The sequence below is a fragment of the Ursus arctos genome, unplaced genomic scaffold, assembly GCF_023065955.2.
Source record: "Ursus arctos isolate Adak ecotype North America unplaced genomic scaffold, UrsArc2.0 scaffold_16, whole genome shotgun sequence".
Classification (NCBI taxonomy): Eukaryota; Metazoa; Chordata; class Mammalia; order Carnivora; family Ursidae; genus Ursus; species Ursus arctos.
In genome coordinates, this window is record NW_026622830.1 from 13496754 (window position 1) to 13515745 (window position 18992).

At 52.8% G+C, this 18992-nt stretch overlaps 1 protein-coding gene across 4 annotated transcripts in view; it reads right to left on the reverse strand.

Moving 5' to 3' along the window:
• The window catches only part of EYA2 (EYA transcriptional coactivator and phosphatase 2), a 268408-nt gene that overhangs the window by 34936 nt on the left and 214480 nt on the right, over window positions 1-18992 (reverse strand). For all 4 annotated transcript variants that reach the window (XM_026503660.4, XM_044385868.3, XM_048222359.2 and 1 more), the window contains one exon: window positions 17847-17936. In XM_026503660.4, coding sequence (XP_026359445.2) covers window positions 17847-17936 — 90 coding nt within the window. The remainder of the gene's footprint in view (window positions 1-17846; window positions 17937-18992) is intronic.

Here is an 18992-nt window from a genome sequence, read left to right on the forward strand (position 1 = left end):
AGGGGATGGCACAGACTCTCCCTCATGGCCCTCAGAAGGAACCAACCCTGCCGGCACCTTGATCTTGGACTTCTAGTGTCAAGAACCGTGACACAGTGTTCCTGTTGTTTCGGCCACCCAGTCTGTGTACTTTGTTGTGACAGCCCTGGCAAATGGACACAATGCCCGAGGCTACATGGTGAGGGAGAAGAGGAGCCCAGAACCACAAAAACTATTTGTAAACACACTGACTCTGGGCCCAGAACCACATCGGACGATGCATGGGTCAAGAGCAGAGAGTTTCAAGGATGAAAAGGGGTCTTGCCTTCCAGGGACTTAACATCACGAACATGAAATGCTGCACCGCTAATTCAACACACAGACGTACTGGTCACCTACTGTGTGTCCAACACTGGGCTGGATCCTGCAGGTGTCCTGGAGTTGTCCCTGACTCCTTGCTTCCCCTCATGTTCCTCAACCAACCCATCAGCAAATCCAGCTGGCTCTCCCGTCAATGTATATCCACCAGAAGTCAATATACAGTCACTATATGTCCACAGTCTGACTGTTCCCACCTGCTCCACGGCTCCCACCATGCTCCAAGCCCTCATTATCTCCCACCGAGATCAGGGCTCAATAATCTACAACCCGTGCGCCAAATGTGGCCCTCCACCCATCTGTGCGAATAAAGCTTTACTGCAGCACAGCCAAGTTCATTCATTTACTACTGTCTATGGCTACTTTTATCCTACAACGAGAGAACTGAGCAGTCGAGACAGAGACAGTGTGACTTGCAAAGCCTAAAATATCTACTATCTGGCTCTTTACAGAAGAAGTTTGCAGATCCCTGACTCAGTCTGTTGGGGCCATCTCCTCACTCTTCCTGCTTCTACCCTTTCTACGCCCCATCCTCCCTGCCCAGTCCACATCCAGCAGCCGGAGGGGTCCTGTTCACACCTGAGTCAGATCCTGTCCCTGTTGGCTCAAAACCCCACAGTGGCTCCCGCCTCCCTTTGCATAAAAGCATGGTCCTCACAGAGACTCAGGCCCTCTATGCCTGCACCCTGCCCCCATCTCCCACCACCTCTCACTGCACTGCAGACATGGCAGCCTCCTGCTGTTCCTTCAACAGCCTGTGCGCTCCTGCCGCAGGGCCTTTGCACCTGCCGTGCCTTCTATTTCGAATGTCTTTTCCTTCCCTTTCCATTTGCCAAAAGCCTGTGGAGGCTCTGTTGTTACAATCTCCTTTGTAAAAACTGCCCCAACTCCACCTCACATCAGGACAAATAACTTGTCTCTGTTTCCCCACTTTGTGGGGCCTCTAAGACTAACCTAGGCCTGACATAATGGCCAGTCTCTTCTTTAATGCAGTAAATTGGGAAACGCGAAAGGCAGCATCCATCAGAGAACACGGCAGTTAAGAGTATAGACTCTGGACCCTAGGTTCGAACTCCGGCCCCGCTACTCATTAACTTGATGGTCTTGGACAAGCTCTTGAGTCTTTTTGACCGTCAGCGTCCTATCTATACCTGAGCTATGGAACACCACTTACCACGCTGGGGTATTGCAAGGATTACACGAGTCAGTACAGGTAAGGCACTCTGCAAAGTGTAGAAAATGCCACATCTGCCGTGTTTGGCGTGATTCCTGCTATTATCACTCTTTTGAATTCTACAGGCCTGAACTTGGTGCCTGGCACAGTAATGGTCAAATTGACCTGAGTTCACCGTCAAGGGAGGCTCACGGACGGCCAGCTCTGCAGGTGAGACAATTTAGAAACAAAGCAGAAAACTGCATTCTTCAGTCAAACCCCGCCAGCATGTCAGGACGCGACGCGCACATGCATCGCAGGGAGCGGGGGCAGGAGACAAGGGGTAGCGACGCTCAGGTTCCCATCTCCTGGGCGCTGTGGCTGGTGTTCAAACGCCCCTCCCTGGGCTTCAGTCCCAGCCCTGCCATTTTCCAGGTATGTGATCCTGGCCGGCTTACTTAGCATCAAAGCTTTCAGTTTTAGAATAATTTTAGATTACGGAAAAGTTGCGAATATAGTATAGTGAGTTCCCATATATCCTACGCCCAGTTTTCCTTATTGTTAACATCATATATATATATATATACGTATATATGTACTTTAAAGATTTTATTTATGAGAGACAGAGAGAGGAGGAGCAGAGGGAGAGGGACAAGCAGACTCCGTGCTAAGCGTGGAGTCTGATGTGGGGCTCGCTCTCAGGACCCAGAGATCATGACCTAAGCTGAAGCCAAGAGTCAGACGCTTAAATGGACTGAGCCATCCAGGCGTCCTAACATCTTATATTTGTATGGTGCACCCGTCACAACTAATAAATAAAAATTACCATATTGTTATTAACTAATGTCAATTCTCTCTCTTTTTTTTAAATCACAAGTTGCCAGTGGCACTTTACTTTTTCTTTTCAACATCCTGCTCTGCTGCTTCCTGGGCCCTTTTTGCCCAGATGCCGAAGAGCTGGGCATTGGCACGGGCCATGGGAAGCCTGGCAAACACCCTGCAGTTCTCCTCTGTAGGGCTCTGGCTCTCTCCTTACGGATGTTCCGTGGGGGCGTGACCCGGCCTGTCAGCTGGGTGGCCACGCTGGCTTCTTCAGCAGAGCTGTCTCCCTCCTTGGGGGCCATGGGACTCGTTTACAGGGACCATGTGGCTTGTTCGGCCTTCGTGAACCCACTGAGATCCTGATGGTCTGTGCCACCTTCTCGTGGATGTCAGCCACCCGTGTCCCTTCCCAGCGGAAGCCCCTGCCAGCTTTGGCGGGCTACCTCGTCGTGGCCCCCGAAGGGCCGGATGGGTCCCGATGCAGGGGGTGGTCGATGCGGTGTGCCGGGGCTTGCTGGGCCCTCTGCGCATCTGCCGCCCCCGCTGCTTGGACCACATGGCCACCTGCCGCTGCCCTGGAAACAGGGCTTCAGGATCGTGCCGTCCTGGCTGGGTGCTGTGGCTGCTGCCTCCGGGCCTCCTCTGAGAGAGAACGGCCCAACTGATGTCCATTGTTTATTCAGAATTCCTTCGTTTTCTCACTCACATCCTTCTCTTCCAGAATCCCAACCAGGGCATCACGCTACATTCTGTCATCTTCTCTCTTTAGGCTCCTCTGGGCTGCGGTAGTTTCTCTGACTTTCCCTGTTGCTAACACTTCAAAGGGGTACGAGTCAGGTGTTTGGCAGAATGTCTCTCAGTGGGGATTCGCCTGTTGTTTCTCTCATGGTTAGACTGGGGTTATGGGTTTGGGTGAGCAGGACTGCAGAAGGAAAGTGCCATTCTCACCGCATCATGTCAAAGGTACAGCCTGTCAGCACGACTTTACCACTGCTCATGGTGACCTTGACCACCTGGCTCAGGTAGTCTCCGTCACATTTGTTCGCTGTAAAGTTCCTCTCCTCTCTTTTCCATACTGTGCTCTTTGAAAGGAAGTCACTATGCAAAGCTCACAGTCGGGATGGAGTATCTTTATTCAGGGGGCGCCTGGGTGGCCCAGTCAGTTAAGCATCTGACTCTTGGTTTCAGCTCAGGTCCTGATCTCAGGATCCTGAGATCAAGCCCCGCATCTGGCTCTGTTCTCAGCGGGGAGTCTGCTTGAGATTCTCTCTCTCTTGCTTCTCCCTCTGTCTCCCCCCACTCACGTGTGCACTCTCTCAAATGCATAAAATTTTTCTTTTGAAGATTTTATTTATTTGACAGAGAGAGACACAGCGAGAGAGGGAACACTAGAAGGGAGAGGGGCAGAGGGAGAAGCAGGCTCCCCACTGAGCAGGGAGCCTGACGAGGGGCTCGATCCTAGGACTCTGGGATCATGACCTGAGCCGAAGGCAGATGCTTAATGACTGAGCCACCCAGGCGCCCCTCTTTTTTTTTTTTTTTTAAAGATTGTATTTATTTATTTGCCAGAGAGAGGGCACAAGCAGAGGGAGCAGCAAGCAGAGAGAGAGGGAGAAGCAGGCTTCTCACGGAGCGGGAATACTTAGAATCCAATAGCATGTTCCTTGTTTCAGTAGTCAAAGCGCTCCAGCTTTGGCCACTGGGAACTCTTCCAGGGAGCTCCTGTGTCCCTCTGACGTCCTCCGTCACTGTACCACTGAACTGTCGCTGGTTCCTGGACTTCCTTGCTTTCTCACACCGGAAGATGCTCCTCACGTGTTTTGTGTACTTCCTGCCCCAGCCCTAGAATCAGCCACTTCTCCAAGGAGCACTGGCTCCTTTCCCTGGGACGTGGTCATAGAACCCAAGATCTGGGTGCTGGGTGTGCCCATTGCTAGCAGAGCGTCAGCTCGTTGGGGCTCTCTCAGGTGACAAAGTCTCCAGTTTCTTTTTTAAAAAATGATGAAACGTGGTTAAGTACTCCCATTTGCAGGTGTGTTAGGCCTGAGATGCATGTGGCAGGCCTGAGAAATGGTGCTGATTATAGTCCAGATCCCTCTTTCACCAGGGGTCTGAAACCGAAGCCCAGAGAGGGCCTAAGTGGCACTTAGGTGAAGAGTGACAGGGCGCGGGTGAGATTACCTGCGGGCCTGCAGGAGCGCCCCGGCTTTCATCGGCAGCGACGGCGATCCGTCCGTTTGTCATGTGCTCGAGGTCCAGATTTAGTTTCCGGGTGATGCTCGTCTCATAAAATGTGGGGGGAGAGCATCTCATCTTTTTCTTTGCTTTGCAGTTTGTGCAAAATGGGATTTATCCTTTCCTCGAATGCTGGGCAGAATTCCTGTTAAACCCCAGCTCAGCCTGGCGCCTTTTTTGAGAGTACACCCTTAACTACTATTTCAATTTCTCACCGTCGTTGGCTTATTTATTTTTTTACATTTCCCCTTGGGTTAGTTCTGGTGATTTAGATCTTCCTGCAAAGTGTCAACTTCATCTAGGTTTCAAGTTCATTGGTATAATATTGTACAGTATTCTCATAATTAAAAAAAAAAAGAATCCCCCCTGAACCCACAGTCATGGCCCTCCTTTCATTCTGGATGTGGCGGGGCATCGCTACCTCTTTTCTCTTTCTTTTTTTCTTGTTCCAAAGGCTTATCTTCCTTCGTGGTCTTTTTGATTTTCCTGTTTTCCTAATAAAAATGTAATTTAAGGCCTGGAACATCCTTAGCTTGCATCCCGCAGGCTGGGGCGCTCAGCGTTCCCATCGTTGTTCGGTTCGGAACAGCAAAGCGCAGGGACAGATACTTATCACAACTCGCTCTGGTGAAGCTGGCGACAGCTGGGGTTTCCCCAGCCTGGCCTGCTGAGCTCTGATCCCCTTACTTTCTGTCCCTGGCTGCCTGGAGACACGAATGCAGAAAGGAAATTGTTGACAAATTTGCTTTAGAAAAATGACTCTCCTTACAGGCCAGACGGACTCCCTGGTCACTCCTCCTCTTTCGAGGCGGGTGTGTGTTTAAGTGGGATTGCTTCCTGCGGCCTCCAGACCAGCCCGAGAGGGGCCTGCTCCCTGGGAGGGAAACCCGGGCTGTCTGTCTTGTGTGGTCTAAATGTTTAGCTTATCCGAAGAGCACCAAAGAGGCCGTGGGCCGCACTGCCTTAATGGCCGGTTGGGCAGGGTGCCTGGAAGAGCAGCCCCGCGCTGACGTGGTGAACTGTTATTCCCCGATCGCTGCCGCAGAACCGTAAATCAGCCGCCAGCCGTCAGGCCCGCACGTCAGGCCGGCGGCCACAGCTTGCCCAGGTTCCAGCCACTCCGGAGTCCCTCTAGCGAGATCCTTCCCGGACGCGCCCCCTCCGGCCCGCCCGCCTGCCTGGCCGCTCCTGAATCCGGCGAGGGCTATTTTCAGCCAGAAAACCTTTAGGTCCGTCTTGTTGCTTACAAAGGATGCTACTCTTCCCTGCACTCTGCGGGTCTTACGCCTTCTTCGCCCCCTCGGGGCACCGCAAAACCGTGGTGAGGTCGGCTTGGCCGGGGATGAGATTTCCACGCTGCTCTTACGTGACATCTCGCTGGGCCTCGGGTTCCTCATCTCTGAAAGAGAGACACAGAACCGCCCCTCGCCGGGCTGTTGTGAGATCTCAGTGAGGACGTGCACGTGCGAGCTCAGTACAGGGCAGCGCTGGGCAAGTTAACATCGTGCTGCCTCAGTGTTCCCATCTCAAAAATGGGGGTACGCGACCGTCTTGACCGTCGGCGGCGGTGTAAGGCCCGAATGAGTGCAGGCAGGCCCTCTGGACCACATGCGGGACGTGTCAGCTGCGGCTGTGACTGTGTTTAGCATTCCCAGCTGTGCCCTCCACTCAGCTCCTGCCAGGGCCCGCGTCCTTCTTTCTAGAAATGCATTCAGATCCTCTACTGCTCTGCTCGCCTTCCGGGTGGGGAGTGAGGCTGCTGTCGTGGTTCCTTGGGCTTCCGTTGCTGTTATCCGTGTGACTTCTGTTTTGTGTCTACACCGCAGAGATGGTGTGCTAACTCATGGAGGAGCTTTTGTCTGTCTTGTGCGTTTACGCCGGGAATTCCTTCTCCTCTTGCTGCCAGACCGTGCTTGTCTTTCTCCAGACGTCCTGGCTACATCGGCCCTCTCTGCTCTCTCGTTCCCTGTGGCCCCATCGTCTCCAGCACTGTATTGAGTTTGGGTTTCCTGTGGGGCATCTTCTTTCCCAAGGCAGAGGGCAACCGCTCTCCCTGGGAGACAGCACGGTGGGTGAGCCCTCAGACTCCAGAGCCAGGCCGCCTGCGTCTGAATACTGCCACTGGCAACTGTGCGACTCTGGGCTGTTCACGTAACCTCGCTCTCTGCGCCTCAGTTTCTTCGTTTGTAAAATGGGTGCTGTGGACTGAATGTCTATGTTCCTCCCGCCATTCATATGGTGAAGCCCTGAATCCCAGTGTGGCTGTCTTTGGAGATGGGGCCTCTAAGGAAGTAAATATTCAGGTTAAAGGAGGTCATAAGGGTGGGGCCCTGGTCCAACAGGATTAGTGCCCTTAAAGGAAGGGCCCTCAGAGAGCCCCCTTTCTCTGTCTCTGCACACACACTGAGGAGAGGCCATGAGAACACGGGGAGTAGGTGGCCGTCTACAAGCCAGGAGGAGAGTCCTCGCCAGAAACCAGATCTGCCAGCACCTCAGTCGGGGACCTCGAAGCCTCCAGAACTGTGAGAAAATTCATTTCTGTGGTTTACACCCTTCGGTCTGTGGTGTTTTGTCGTGGACGCCCAGCAGACGAAGACAATGGGGTAACGGCAGGGAGAATTACACAAGTTTACACGTGCAAACTCGTCAGTGTTTGGTACAGAAGCGCTCCTAAATGTCGGCTTTGATGATGATTTTCACCATCACCATCATCACTGAAAATGCAGGTTGTGTCTTACAAACTGAGGATTCTAGAGCTGCATTGACAGAACTTCCTACAATGAGGTATGTGCTCTGCTCTGTCCAGTATGACAGCTGCCAGCCACAGGCAGCTGTTCACGTTAAAATTAGTTAAAAGCAGGGGCGCCCGGGTGGCTCAGTTGGTTAAGCGTCTGCCTTCAGCTCAGGTCATGATCCCAGGGTCCTGGGATCGAGCCCTGCATTGGGCTCCCTGCTCAGAGGAGAGCCTGCTTCTCCCTCTGCTCCCTGCTCCTCTCTTACTGTCTCTAGCTCTGTCTCTCCAATAAATAAATAAAATCTTAAAAAAAATTAGTTAAAATTAAATATTATAAATGTTCAGGGTCTCAGTTGCTTTTTCAAAAATGCTAGCATTCCCTGCGTGGTAGGAAGCGGGAGTGCGGGCAAGAGAGAAGGACTGATTTTGAAGGCTTTTCCTCATTTCAGTCCCACAGCGACCTGCGGAAGAAATGGTGACTCGGCCAAATTCAGTGCCTTGCTCAAGGTCTTAGAGCTAAGAAGGTGTGGGATGGGGATTTGAACTTGGGTCCTCCGATCCCGGGGCGGCATCCCCACTCTCTCCCCAGCGCGAGGCCTCTCTGGGGAGCGGCAGCCTCCGTGGCAGTGGTTCCGGTGTCCGGCCTTCATGTGGCTGTCCTGGATTTTGTTCTGTGGAAGCCCCTTTCGTTTACTTCTCATTTTATCTTGAATCTATTCTCCTTTTCAGACGTTTAAAACCTTCCCTTCAGGGGCACCTGGATGGCTCAGTCGGGTAAATGTCCAACTCTTGATTTCAGCTCAGGTCATGAGCTCAGGGTCGTGAGATCGAGGCCCACGTCGGGCTCTGTGCTGGGTGTGGAGTCTGCTTGAGATTCCTCTGCCCCTACCCCCACCTCTAAACAAATAAAAATAAAAATAAAAGAAAACCTTCACCTCATCCTAAGCAATACCACCTATGAAATCACTGGCTTAATGTGTCACTCATCCCCCCGCTCCCCGATACTAGTAGGAAAAAACCCGCAAGTTTAACAATTTTTTTTTTCTTTTTGGTATTCAAGGAAAAGCCGGCCGCCTGAGACCTGGGTTGTGCCGTCCGCTATGTGATCTAGAAATGTCGTAAAGCCAGCTGATGGCGGCATTTTGGGGTCACAGTTCCTCACGCGCAGGGCAGTGCACAGTGCTGGGTCATTTGCCATTCCTGGCCCTGCCTGCCAAAAGCCAGCAGCACGTCCCTTTCCTGGGACAACCTGCACCCTCCCTCCCATTTCCAAACACCGTCCTGGCAGGACGGCCCTGCCCTCGGGTCGGGTTAAAACACACCGATGAGGATAACGGGGTTGCAAACCCCGACAGCGCCTGCTCCTGGAGAAGAGATGGTAACAACGCCCACCCTCTCCCACATGCGGCGCTGGCCTTGGCTCGCGATGACCTCCGTTTCACGTCTTTCTCTTGCCCAAACTGAGAGCCTTCTTGCTGGAATCTGCGAACACTCCTCATCACACCGCCTGTAAAATCTCCGCCATTCCACAAGGTCCGGCTTTTCAAATCTATTGTTAATCAAAGTTATAGTATCTTGAAACAGAAATAATGAATTCTTCTTTTGAAGATTTGCATTTTTTAAGAGTGCAGGCCTTGGAGTCCAGCAAACTCCGGCTTGAATCTTGGGCTTAATCCTCACAGCTACCGTGAGCTTGGGCAATCCCTCATCCTCTCTAAACTTCAGTTTCCTCGTCTGTGAAATGGGGGGCAAGAAACACAGCTGGCTGCCCAGGGTTGTGCACAAACTCCTGGCACTTTTGCAGGTGATGATTCTATGTGCACATAAGGATGATGAAAATTATGATAAAATAATACTAATAACCATCAGTTATGTCGCACCGTTATGTTCTAGGAGCTTTATATACATGGATTCATTTAATTCTCAGAGTAATCTTATGAGGCAGGTATTATCATTACTCCTGTTTTGCAGATGAGGACAGAGGCACAGAGAGGTTAAGTAATTCACCTGAGGTCACACAGCTTGTAAGTGCAGAGCTGGGTTATGAACCCAGGCCATCTGGCCCCAGAATCTTTGCTCTCAACCACTGCCTCATATTGCCTCTGGTAAAAGCCCACAGGACAGGGGAGATTTGCAGCTATCCTTTGGCTTTTCGTGCCCATCAAAGTCATTTCAAAAAGTATCTACAGCATGCAGCCTGTGCGCCGGGCATTTGGGTTGAACGGGCACTTAGTGGAAGTGCCTCATGCTTCTTGTAAAGCTGGCTGCACCGGCTGTAAACATTTCCTCCTTTCCTTGCCAATGAGGCAGAGCCCAGTGGCCCCTGAAGCCGAGTGGGGACAGGCAGAGTCTCAGGGGGTCCAGGAACCACCACTCAGGGGTCTGCTCCCAGGTCTGGATCTGGACTTGCTCCTAGCGACTCCCCCCTCTCAGGGTTATTTGCGAGGCGTGATGGAGACCGTTCACTGCTCTGGGTTTCCAGGGGCAGAGGACAAAGGACAGTCAACCTGCAGGTCTGGTTACAAATGGCACAAGCTTCGCTGTCACTGTGGAGTGCTTAGCCCGGGCCAGGCACCTGGCGTGCAGCGCACGGCAGCCTCGTGCCATGGAGGAGCTGGGCTTTACACACTCCATCTCGGATCTTACAACAACCTACAAGATAGGTTTTCATCCTCGTTTTACAGAAGAGGAAACTGAGGCCCAGAACGTTGAAGTCACACTGTGTCGAAGATCATTCAGCAGGCAGCAAAATGGGGTTCACACCAAAGTCTGACTTCAGGGCCTGTACTTCCACAGCCGCCTTACTGGTCGGGTGTTTGCTCTGCTTCCCGTTCATTCTGGGGTGGCTGGAGGAGAAGAGGTCTCTCTCTGCCGCAGGAAGCTCCTGCTGTCACCAGCCTTTGGACAGGTGGAGACCGCAGCTGCGTGACTGCCAGGGCCTCCCAGCTGCGGATTCCGCCTGCGGGTGCTCATGTCCCCAGCAGGGATGAGTGTGGGGGCAGGGAGCTCTCAGGACTCTGCTTTCTTCCTGCCACTGGCAACACATCGAACCAGCCCAGCGGGCAACCCATGCTCCCCGCCTTCCAGCCTACACCTGCAGGGTGTTTGGCCCTGGGCAGAGAGCTTGGGGGGCTCCTATTCACTCCAAAAAAATTTTTTTCTTTTTTAAAGATTTTATTTATTTGACAGAGAGAGAGACAGCCAGCAAAAGAGGGAACACAAGCAAGGGGAGTGGGAGAGGAAGAAGCAGGCTCCCAGCAGAGCAAGGAGCCCGATGCAGGGCTCGATCCCAGGACCCTGGGATCACGCCCTGGGCTGAAGGTAGACGCTTAATGACTGAGCCACCCAGGGGCCCTACACGCCAACATTTCTTTTTACAAAGGAGCTGGGTTCTAATTCAGCTCCAAGTTTACTTTCTTTTGCCTTCTCTTGGTTTTATTGGGTTTACGGGGGGAGGAGGGTAGAAAAAGAGACTAAACGCTTGCATCTCCCAAAGCGGCTAGGCTTAATATTGGGGCAAATCCTCACCCTAGGGGAATGGGGTGCTCCCCCCACCCACTCTAGAGACATCTACTTGTGCACATACACATATGTTGCATTCGATTTCAGGGGTTCATATACCCTTAATAGATGGAGTGGGACCTGAACAATCACTCTTGAGCTATAAATTCTGCAAGCCAGAATTTATCTCTAAGTTGCTGAAGTGCCTGGCTGGTACTTCTGATATGCATTTTCATCTAAGAAGGTGAAATAAGTTAACAAAAACAGATCTGTCTGCAGGAGTATTAACTTCTGTGTTGTATGTTCCCCAAGCATATCAATCCATTTCTTGCCTCTTTACCTTTGCACCTGCTGTTCCCTGGCCTGGGAATACTCTTTTCCCACCTGTCTCTCTCCTTTACTACCTCCCCAACCCCCCAGCAAATCCTTATGCTTTCTTTAATACCCAAGCATCTCCTCCTCTTTGATGCTTCGCCTGGTCCCCTCATCCCGACCAGGACTACTTAATCACTTCCTCCTCTGGGCTTCTGCGGAGCCACCTTGGGAATAACCAGCAGAGCAGTCCTAGCCCACCTGTCCTATGATGGTGTGGCACATGTGTGTCCCTTACCAGAAGGCAGGCTCCTCAGGAACAGGGGCCATACATGGCTCACTTCTGTGACTAGAGCCCCTGGTCCGTAAAAGATGGGCAGCAGAAGTTAATGGGAGGAATACAAGATAGAAGGACAAGATGGAAGGAAGAAGGAAGGAAAGCTAGGTGGATGGATGGAAGAAAGGACGGGGAAGGCCGGAGAGAGGGAAGGAAGCTGGGGACTATGTGGGAAGAAGGAAGGTGGAAAATACATGGATAGGAAGATGGATGACTGCACAGTTGGATGAATGAATGTGGGGGAGGAAAAATGGAGGGATGGACGGAAAAAAGGCTAGGTGGAGGATAATGATGGGCTGGAAATATAAGTGGAGGGAGGGAGGGAACAAAGGATGGATAAAGGAACAAAGAATGGAAAGAAGGAAAAAGGAAGGGAGGGAGAGAAAAGGAAAGAACAGATGGACGAGGTTCTGGGGGGAGGGTGGGGAGAGAGAGAGAACATGCAAGCTACGGCAGAAGCAGGGGAAAGAGGGAAGACCAGGAAAAGTGAGGCCAGGACTTTAATGCGGACCTGCTACGCTGTTTTCACCCTAGGGCCATGTTGACTGGCATTTCCTCCCCTGCAGCCTGAGCCTGGAAGTCAAAGCCAAGAGAGCTGTGTTCCCCGGAGCCTCCGCTCAGCTGGGAGGGAGGCCGCAGGGCTGGGTCCAGCATCAGCTTTGGCTGTGACTCCTACAGCCCTCTAGGAAGTGGCAGCTCGGGAGGCTCCCCAAGAAAGGGCTTTCAGGGTGAGCACAGTTCCGTGAGCCTGGAGGATGGTCTCCCCAGGTCTTAAGCCGTAGGCATGCGTTTCCATTGAGCCTGCACCCTGCCCTGCAACCCAGCCAACATTTTGGACGAGGGGTCCCCTGCCCCAGCTTCTAAGCAGCTCCCGCACGAAGGCGAGGTGGCCCGGAGCGGGGAGCTGGTTGGCGGTATTTCTGCCCAAGCTCCAGCGGCCGGAGTCACAATCTCTGCCATATCTCTGCATTGCGTGCACTGCTTTTGAATCACGGTGAAATCAGGAGGGGGGCAAGCTAGTTGTGTTTTTCTAGCTCGTAGTAAAATAAACATCTAATGATTTAAACGAAACGGTTTGCTTGGTACCATGAAGCTCCCCTGCCCAGCCCCAGGGCAAGGCTTTCATCCTCTCCCATCTGTCATTACAACCCTGGAAGCTCAGGGCTTTTCTTCTACCTGTTGAGCAGGTGAGGGAACTGAGGCTAGAGGAGAGGGAGACACCTGCCCCGGGCTCTGGGCTCCGGGCCAGGCACGGGTGGAGCCAGGACTCCAAGGCAGATGGAACGGATTAGAAGGTGCTTGCCCTCAGCTCAGGACAAGTGTCCTGGAGAGCCTGAGATACAGCTGAACTTGGCACCTACCCTGTCTCTGGATTCTTCCCCGTGAGAGCTTTCACATGGGGGGCTGCGCGCCTGACTTGACCAAACTCAGATACTCGCTTCCACCCTTGCCCCCTTCAGCCAGAGGGAGCCTCGGAATGGAAGTCAGATGCTGGTGCCATCCTGCTTAAAACTCTCCAGTGGCTTCCTGTCACCCTGAGAAGATTCTCCAAAGCCTCCGGATGGCCCAGAGCCCCACGTGATCTGCCCCCAGCTCCTGCTCCCACTGCCCAGCACAACCCTCCCCGCTCGGGCGCCAGCCTCCCTGTTTCCGGAACCTGCCAACTTGGACCACGCTCAGGGCCTCTGCCCTGCTCTTCTGTCTGGCACGTTCCTGCCCGGATGCCCGCACGGTCCGCTCCCTCACCTCGTTCAGCTGTCTGCTCACGTGTGGCAGAAACCCTACCTGGTGGTATCAAGTGAAACGACAGCCTCATGACCGTCTCCTCCCAGACTCTGCTGGTCTCTCTTCGGGGCACTTTATCTGACGTGACCTGTTCAGGTGTTTCTGGTCTGCTTCCCCAGCGGCAGGTCCGGGCTTTGAGGGCGGGGACCTGCTGCGTGTCATCTGCCACTGAAGCCGTAGCGCTCGGGGGAGGGCCTGGCAGACGCTGAGTTTGTCCGGAGTCGCTGCTGCTTGCCAGAGCGAACTCCCTTATTTACAGGTGGCACTGCAGGCTCAGAGCAGAGAGGGGACCCTAAAACCCCGCCATCCCTGCAGGGGCTGGCCTTGGGCAGGCCAAGCCCCTCTCCCGAATCCCGCAGTCTCCCCGGAGCCCCCGGAGCCTGCCCCCGGGATGTGGACGAGGGCTCCCTGCACCGGCAAGCGTGCCCCCGGGATGTGGACAAGGGCTCCCTGCACCGGCAAGCGTGCCCCCGGGATGTAGACGAGGGCTCCCTGCACCGGCAAGCGTGCCCCCGGGATGTGGACAAGGCTCCCTGCACCGGCAAGCACACAGGGCTCCCTGCACCAGCAAGCATGCCCCCGGGATGTGGACAAGGGCTCCCTGCACCGGCAAGCGTGCCCCCGGGATGTGGACAAGGCTCCCTGCACCGGCAAGCGTGCCCCCGGGATGTGGACGAGGGCTCCCTGCACCGGCAAGCGTGCCCCCGGGATGTGGACAAGGCTCCCTACACCGGCAAGCGTGCCCCCGGGATGTGGACGAGGGCTCCCTGCACCGGCAAGCGTGCCCCCGGGATGTGGACAAGGCTCCCTGCACCGGCAAGCGTGCCCCCGGGATGTGGACAAGGCTCCCTGCACCGGCAAGCGTGCCCCCGGGATGTGGACGAGGGCTCCGTGCACCGGCAAGCGTGCCCCCGGGATGTGGACAAGGCTCCCTGCACCGGCAAGCGTGCCCCCGGGATGTGGACGAGGGCTCCCTGCACCGGCAAGCGTGCCCCCGGGATGTGGACAAGGCTCCCTGCACCGGCAAGCGTGCCCCCGGGATGTGGACAAGGCTCCCTGCACCGGCAAGCGTGCCCCCGGGATGTGGACAAGGCTCCCTGCACCGGCAAGCGTGCCCCCGGGATGTGGACAAGGGCTCCCTGCACCGGCAAGCACACTGTTTTCACTTGTGTCAGTCTTAACTTGATCGCGTACCATGGTTTCAATTCCGCTGAGGTGCCTTGGGGGCTTCTGGCACTGGGGACATTTTTGAAAAACATTTAGGGAACAAAACCAAACTGGCTTCCCTGAGTAGCTCCAGCTGGGAATTAAGTCCTTCGCCAAGGGGTGTGACTTCCACGTCGGGGCCAACGAGGAACAGCGGAGGGGGAAGACTAAAGACATTGCCTTGAAACACACATCAGTCTGGCAAAATGCCTGGCTCTGAGCCTCAGGCTCAGCCCACACCGATGAAGTGCCCACTGCGCGTCTGGTGTTTTTACTGTGTGGGACTTCAGACTCTTATCTCTGCCCGTCAGTTTGGTATCTTCCCTGGGGTGTCGCAGACACCTCAAACCCCACGCGTCCTTGACAGAAGGATAGGTTTCCCCACTGCATTCCCGCATCTGCTCTGTGTGCCCATCTCAGAGGACGGCATTGTCGCCCTGGTCAGGCCAAGCCCCACCCCCCTCTCTCCCCCTCACCCCCCATCCAGCCCCTCAGGAGCCCTCTTGGCTTTACTGCCATCCGGAAGCCCACATCCTACCACCTTGATCCAACCCAGCTTTCTCCTCTTGCTTGGACAACCACAATAATCTCTTTGCTGGTTTCCCAACCTCCACCCTTCCCTCCTATTGCCCATTCCCCACGCAGCAGCCAGAGCAGTTCTTTTAAGACATAAACGAGATCATGCAGCTTTTCCTGTTCAATGCTCCCTGGCCCCATGGTTGTCCACAGCACTTAGAATAAACTGATGTCCCTGGCCGGTGTCTGACCCATACCTCCCTCTCCAGACTCATTCATCCCAGTCGCCCCTGTGCTTTCACTGATTCACTACAGTCACTGTGGCCTTCACACGCTTTCCACCGCAGGGCCTTTGCATGTGCCGGTCCCACTTCTCTAGATCTCCACCTGGCTAGCTGCTGTCATCCTTCAAGCCTTGGCTCAAGCATCACCTCCTCGAGAGGCCTCGCCTGACTCCCTCAAGAGTGCTGACCACCCCCCCCACCCTGGCCTACCCCCTCTCTCCCATCACTCACTATCACACCTCATTGTTTTATATTCTTCACGACCTTTTCATTAAATGAACTTTCTCATTTATGGATTTGTTTGGCTGTTTACTGCTGAGGCCCTGGGGATTGAGGGTGACATAGCTGGGGTTCCTACCCTCATGGAGCCAACATTTTAAGGAGGAGATCTTGAGAGACTAAATCTACCCTGGACTTTTCAATGATAAGAGCCAATAATTCCCTTTCATTTGCTAAAGCCAGTCAGGTTTTCTTATTTGCAATCAGCCGACTCTATTACATTAGGCTCCACATATACTTGCTGAATCCAACTGCCATGTTTGTTTTGCTCGTTGGTTCTCTCCCTCCCTTCCTTCTCCCTCTTTTTCCCCAAGACATGAGAGGTCATTGTAAAGGAGACCTGTACGTTGGATCTGGCTGAAGGGACAGTCCTGGGCTTGATGCTCACAGAACCACCCACCACACCAACGTTCTCTTTTGTCATCAATGAGTTTCTATGTAGATCCTCTCTGATTCCTCAGAAAGTTGAAAACAGAGCTACCCTACGACCCAGCAATCGCACTACTGGGTGTTTACCCCAAACATACAAAGGTAGTGATCCGAAGGGGCACCTGCACCCCAATGTTCATAGCAGCAATGTCCACAATAGCCAAACTATGCAAAGAGCCCAGATGTCCACTGAAGATGAATGGATAACGAAGATGTGGTCTATATACACAATGGAATACTACTGAACCATCAAAAAAAATGAAATCTCGCTGTTTGCAACAACATGGGTGGAACTAGAGGGTATTACACTAAGTGAAATAAGTCAATCAGAGAAGGACAAATACATGATCTCACTCATATGTGGGATTTAAGAAACAAAACACAGGATCATAGGGGAAGGGAGGGAAAAATAAAACAAGATGAAATCAGAAAGGAAGACAAACTGTAAGAAACTCTTAATCCTAGGAAATAAACAGGGTTGCTGGAGGTGGAGGGGATGGGGTAACTGGGTGATGGACATTAAGGAGGGCACGGGGTATAATATTAGAGCACTGGGTGGTACATAAGACTGATGAATCACTGACCTCTACCTCTGAACCTAATAATACATTATATGTTAATTAATGGAATCCGAGATGTTGGGCAGAACATCAATTCCACTTCACAGATAGAAAGGCTGAGGCCCAAATGGCTTGCCTAGGCTGGACACAACACAAGATTCATCATTTTAGCTAGGGTTTCCTCCTCTGGAAGTCTAGGACCGCAGACCAGAAAGGAAAACCTGTATCCCCTCCTGATGATACATATTAGTCATGCTCTGGGCCGACAAGCCCAGATCTGAATTCTTAGCCCTCATATTTCTACTTCCCAGGCTAGTCCCAGGGATTTTTGATTCCAGGAAAAAATATTCCTGCTAAGATAAACAGGACTGTTCTTTCATACACAGTATAAGTTTAGGTTACCTTCGTTTTTCAATCTGGTAAACCAAAAATGCAAATACAATTTACAAAGCCATTAGATCCCCACATTAACCCTCTTATCAGCCGAAAAACCCCTTCTCACCTCGGAGAAAGCTGCTTGCTCTTTCATAGGGGTAAATCGCGCATTGTATTTCCCTCCTTGCTTTGGCTACCAGGGAGCTCAGAGAGATTAGCTCTGAACTTCACTGTAGTAGTTGGCCAGAGCGTGATTTTTTGGTACAGTGCCTTATCCTTATTCGTTAACTTAGCTTTCTAGTCCTTTGCCTTAACAGTTCAATTTTAAATATGTTTTCCATTTGAAATTCTTTTCAAATCTTTCTGCCACAGGCTGGGTATAAACAAAGGAATTAAATTGATTTCTGACGCTGCCCCCCCCACCGCCCGCCCCTTTTCCTATCTCTTTCGCCACTTGCTTCGGGGCACAGGGGCAGACACTAAATAAGCAGCAGTCCCTCTGCTCGCTCTCTCTCTCCGTAAAACATGTTTTCAGGGCAATGTAAATTGTTTTTAAAAGCTTCCATCCTGGCCCACTGCTAATTACTACTGCCCCAGGAGGATCTGTACTAATTTGCCTTAATAAACTTATTAAATAGTAAATTTCAGGAGGAAGAGACGACACAGCCTTTATTGGATTAGCGAAACTGCCAGTGGACATCACCACCAGAGCGGAGAGAAGCCCACTGGCCGCATGGGGAAGCTGGGGAGATCAGCTGGCCAAGTGTGTTTTCAATAAACTGTCGCTGGCCGCGGTTTTGTGCCTTCTTGGGGGTCGTCAGCAAAAGTTTCTAGCTTCCAAAGGAAGAAGGAGAAACAGAAAAGAGAAAAGGCAGCGTCTCTTCCCCCGAACCCGACGCAGGTCATTAAACACGGTGACAACAACATGGAACGGGGGGGGGGGGGGAGGGCAATGCCAAACCTCCAGGTCGTTGAAGAACAGATGTGTATCTGCAAGGTTGAAGATCATTTCTTCCATCATCAGGCCGATGCGCACCGACGTCGTGGTGTCCTGGTTGAAAGAAAGGACAGAGTCACCTGCCAGTGGGGTCTCCCTCTCCCATCCTCTCCCCCCCCGCCCACTGAAAGGTAGTCATGGTCATTCCTGACGGGCTCCCACACGGCCTCAGCTGTGTCTCCATGTGGGGTCTGGGTGAGGATGCTGGACGGCTCCTGAGATTTCACTCCTAGGTGTCCCCGTTTCTATCTGCCCTCTCCCCCCAATGCCCCTACAACTGCAGCTGTGCTCAGCGTTGCCAGATCCAGGAATGGCAGCAAGAAAGGAGGGCTCCTCCCAGCCTTTCCGCTTCCAGGGAGGCCTGGAAGACCGCAGGGACGCAGCGTAAGCTAGGTAGAACCCACCGGGAGAGCTGACGTGTTGGTTCTCTCTTCGCTACAATCTGTCTGTGGATGCTGTTGTACTCCTCCCAATACCGCGATATCACTGTTCTCTCACAAGAGGATTAATTATAAAGACAAGCACACAAACAAAACTCCATAGTGGTCCATCCCTACCTCGGAAAACGAGGCCGCCATTAAAAAAGTAAAGTCATGTGAGAGTTACTGATGTGAAACTCTCACCAAGATATGAAGTAACAAAAGCAAGTTGCACCACAGTAGAACGTGTGAAAGCCAACTGTGCAACGAAAGGGTCCCTTCTCTGTCCCATACACAGGCTGCAGGAGACCTCCTGTAGGATGATCCACACCGGGGCTTGGCATGCTACACCCACGGGCCCAGTCTGGCCTGCTGCCTGTCTGTGTGTAGCTCGTGAGCTAGGAGCGACTTTCCACTTCTTCTTCTTTTTTTTTTTTTTTCCGAGAGGGCACACCTGCGGGCATGCAAGTGGGGGGAGGGGCAGAGGCAGAGAGAATTTTTAACAGGCTCCACACCCAGCATGGAGCCCAATGTAGGGCTTGATCCCATGACCCTGAGGTCAGGACCTGAGCCGAAATCAAGAACTGGACGCTCAACCAACCAAGCTACCCAGGATCCCTGACTTTTTACATCTTTTTTAAAAAAAGATTTTATTTATTTATTTGACACAGAGAGAGACAGCCAGAGAGAG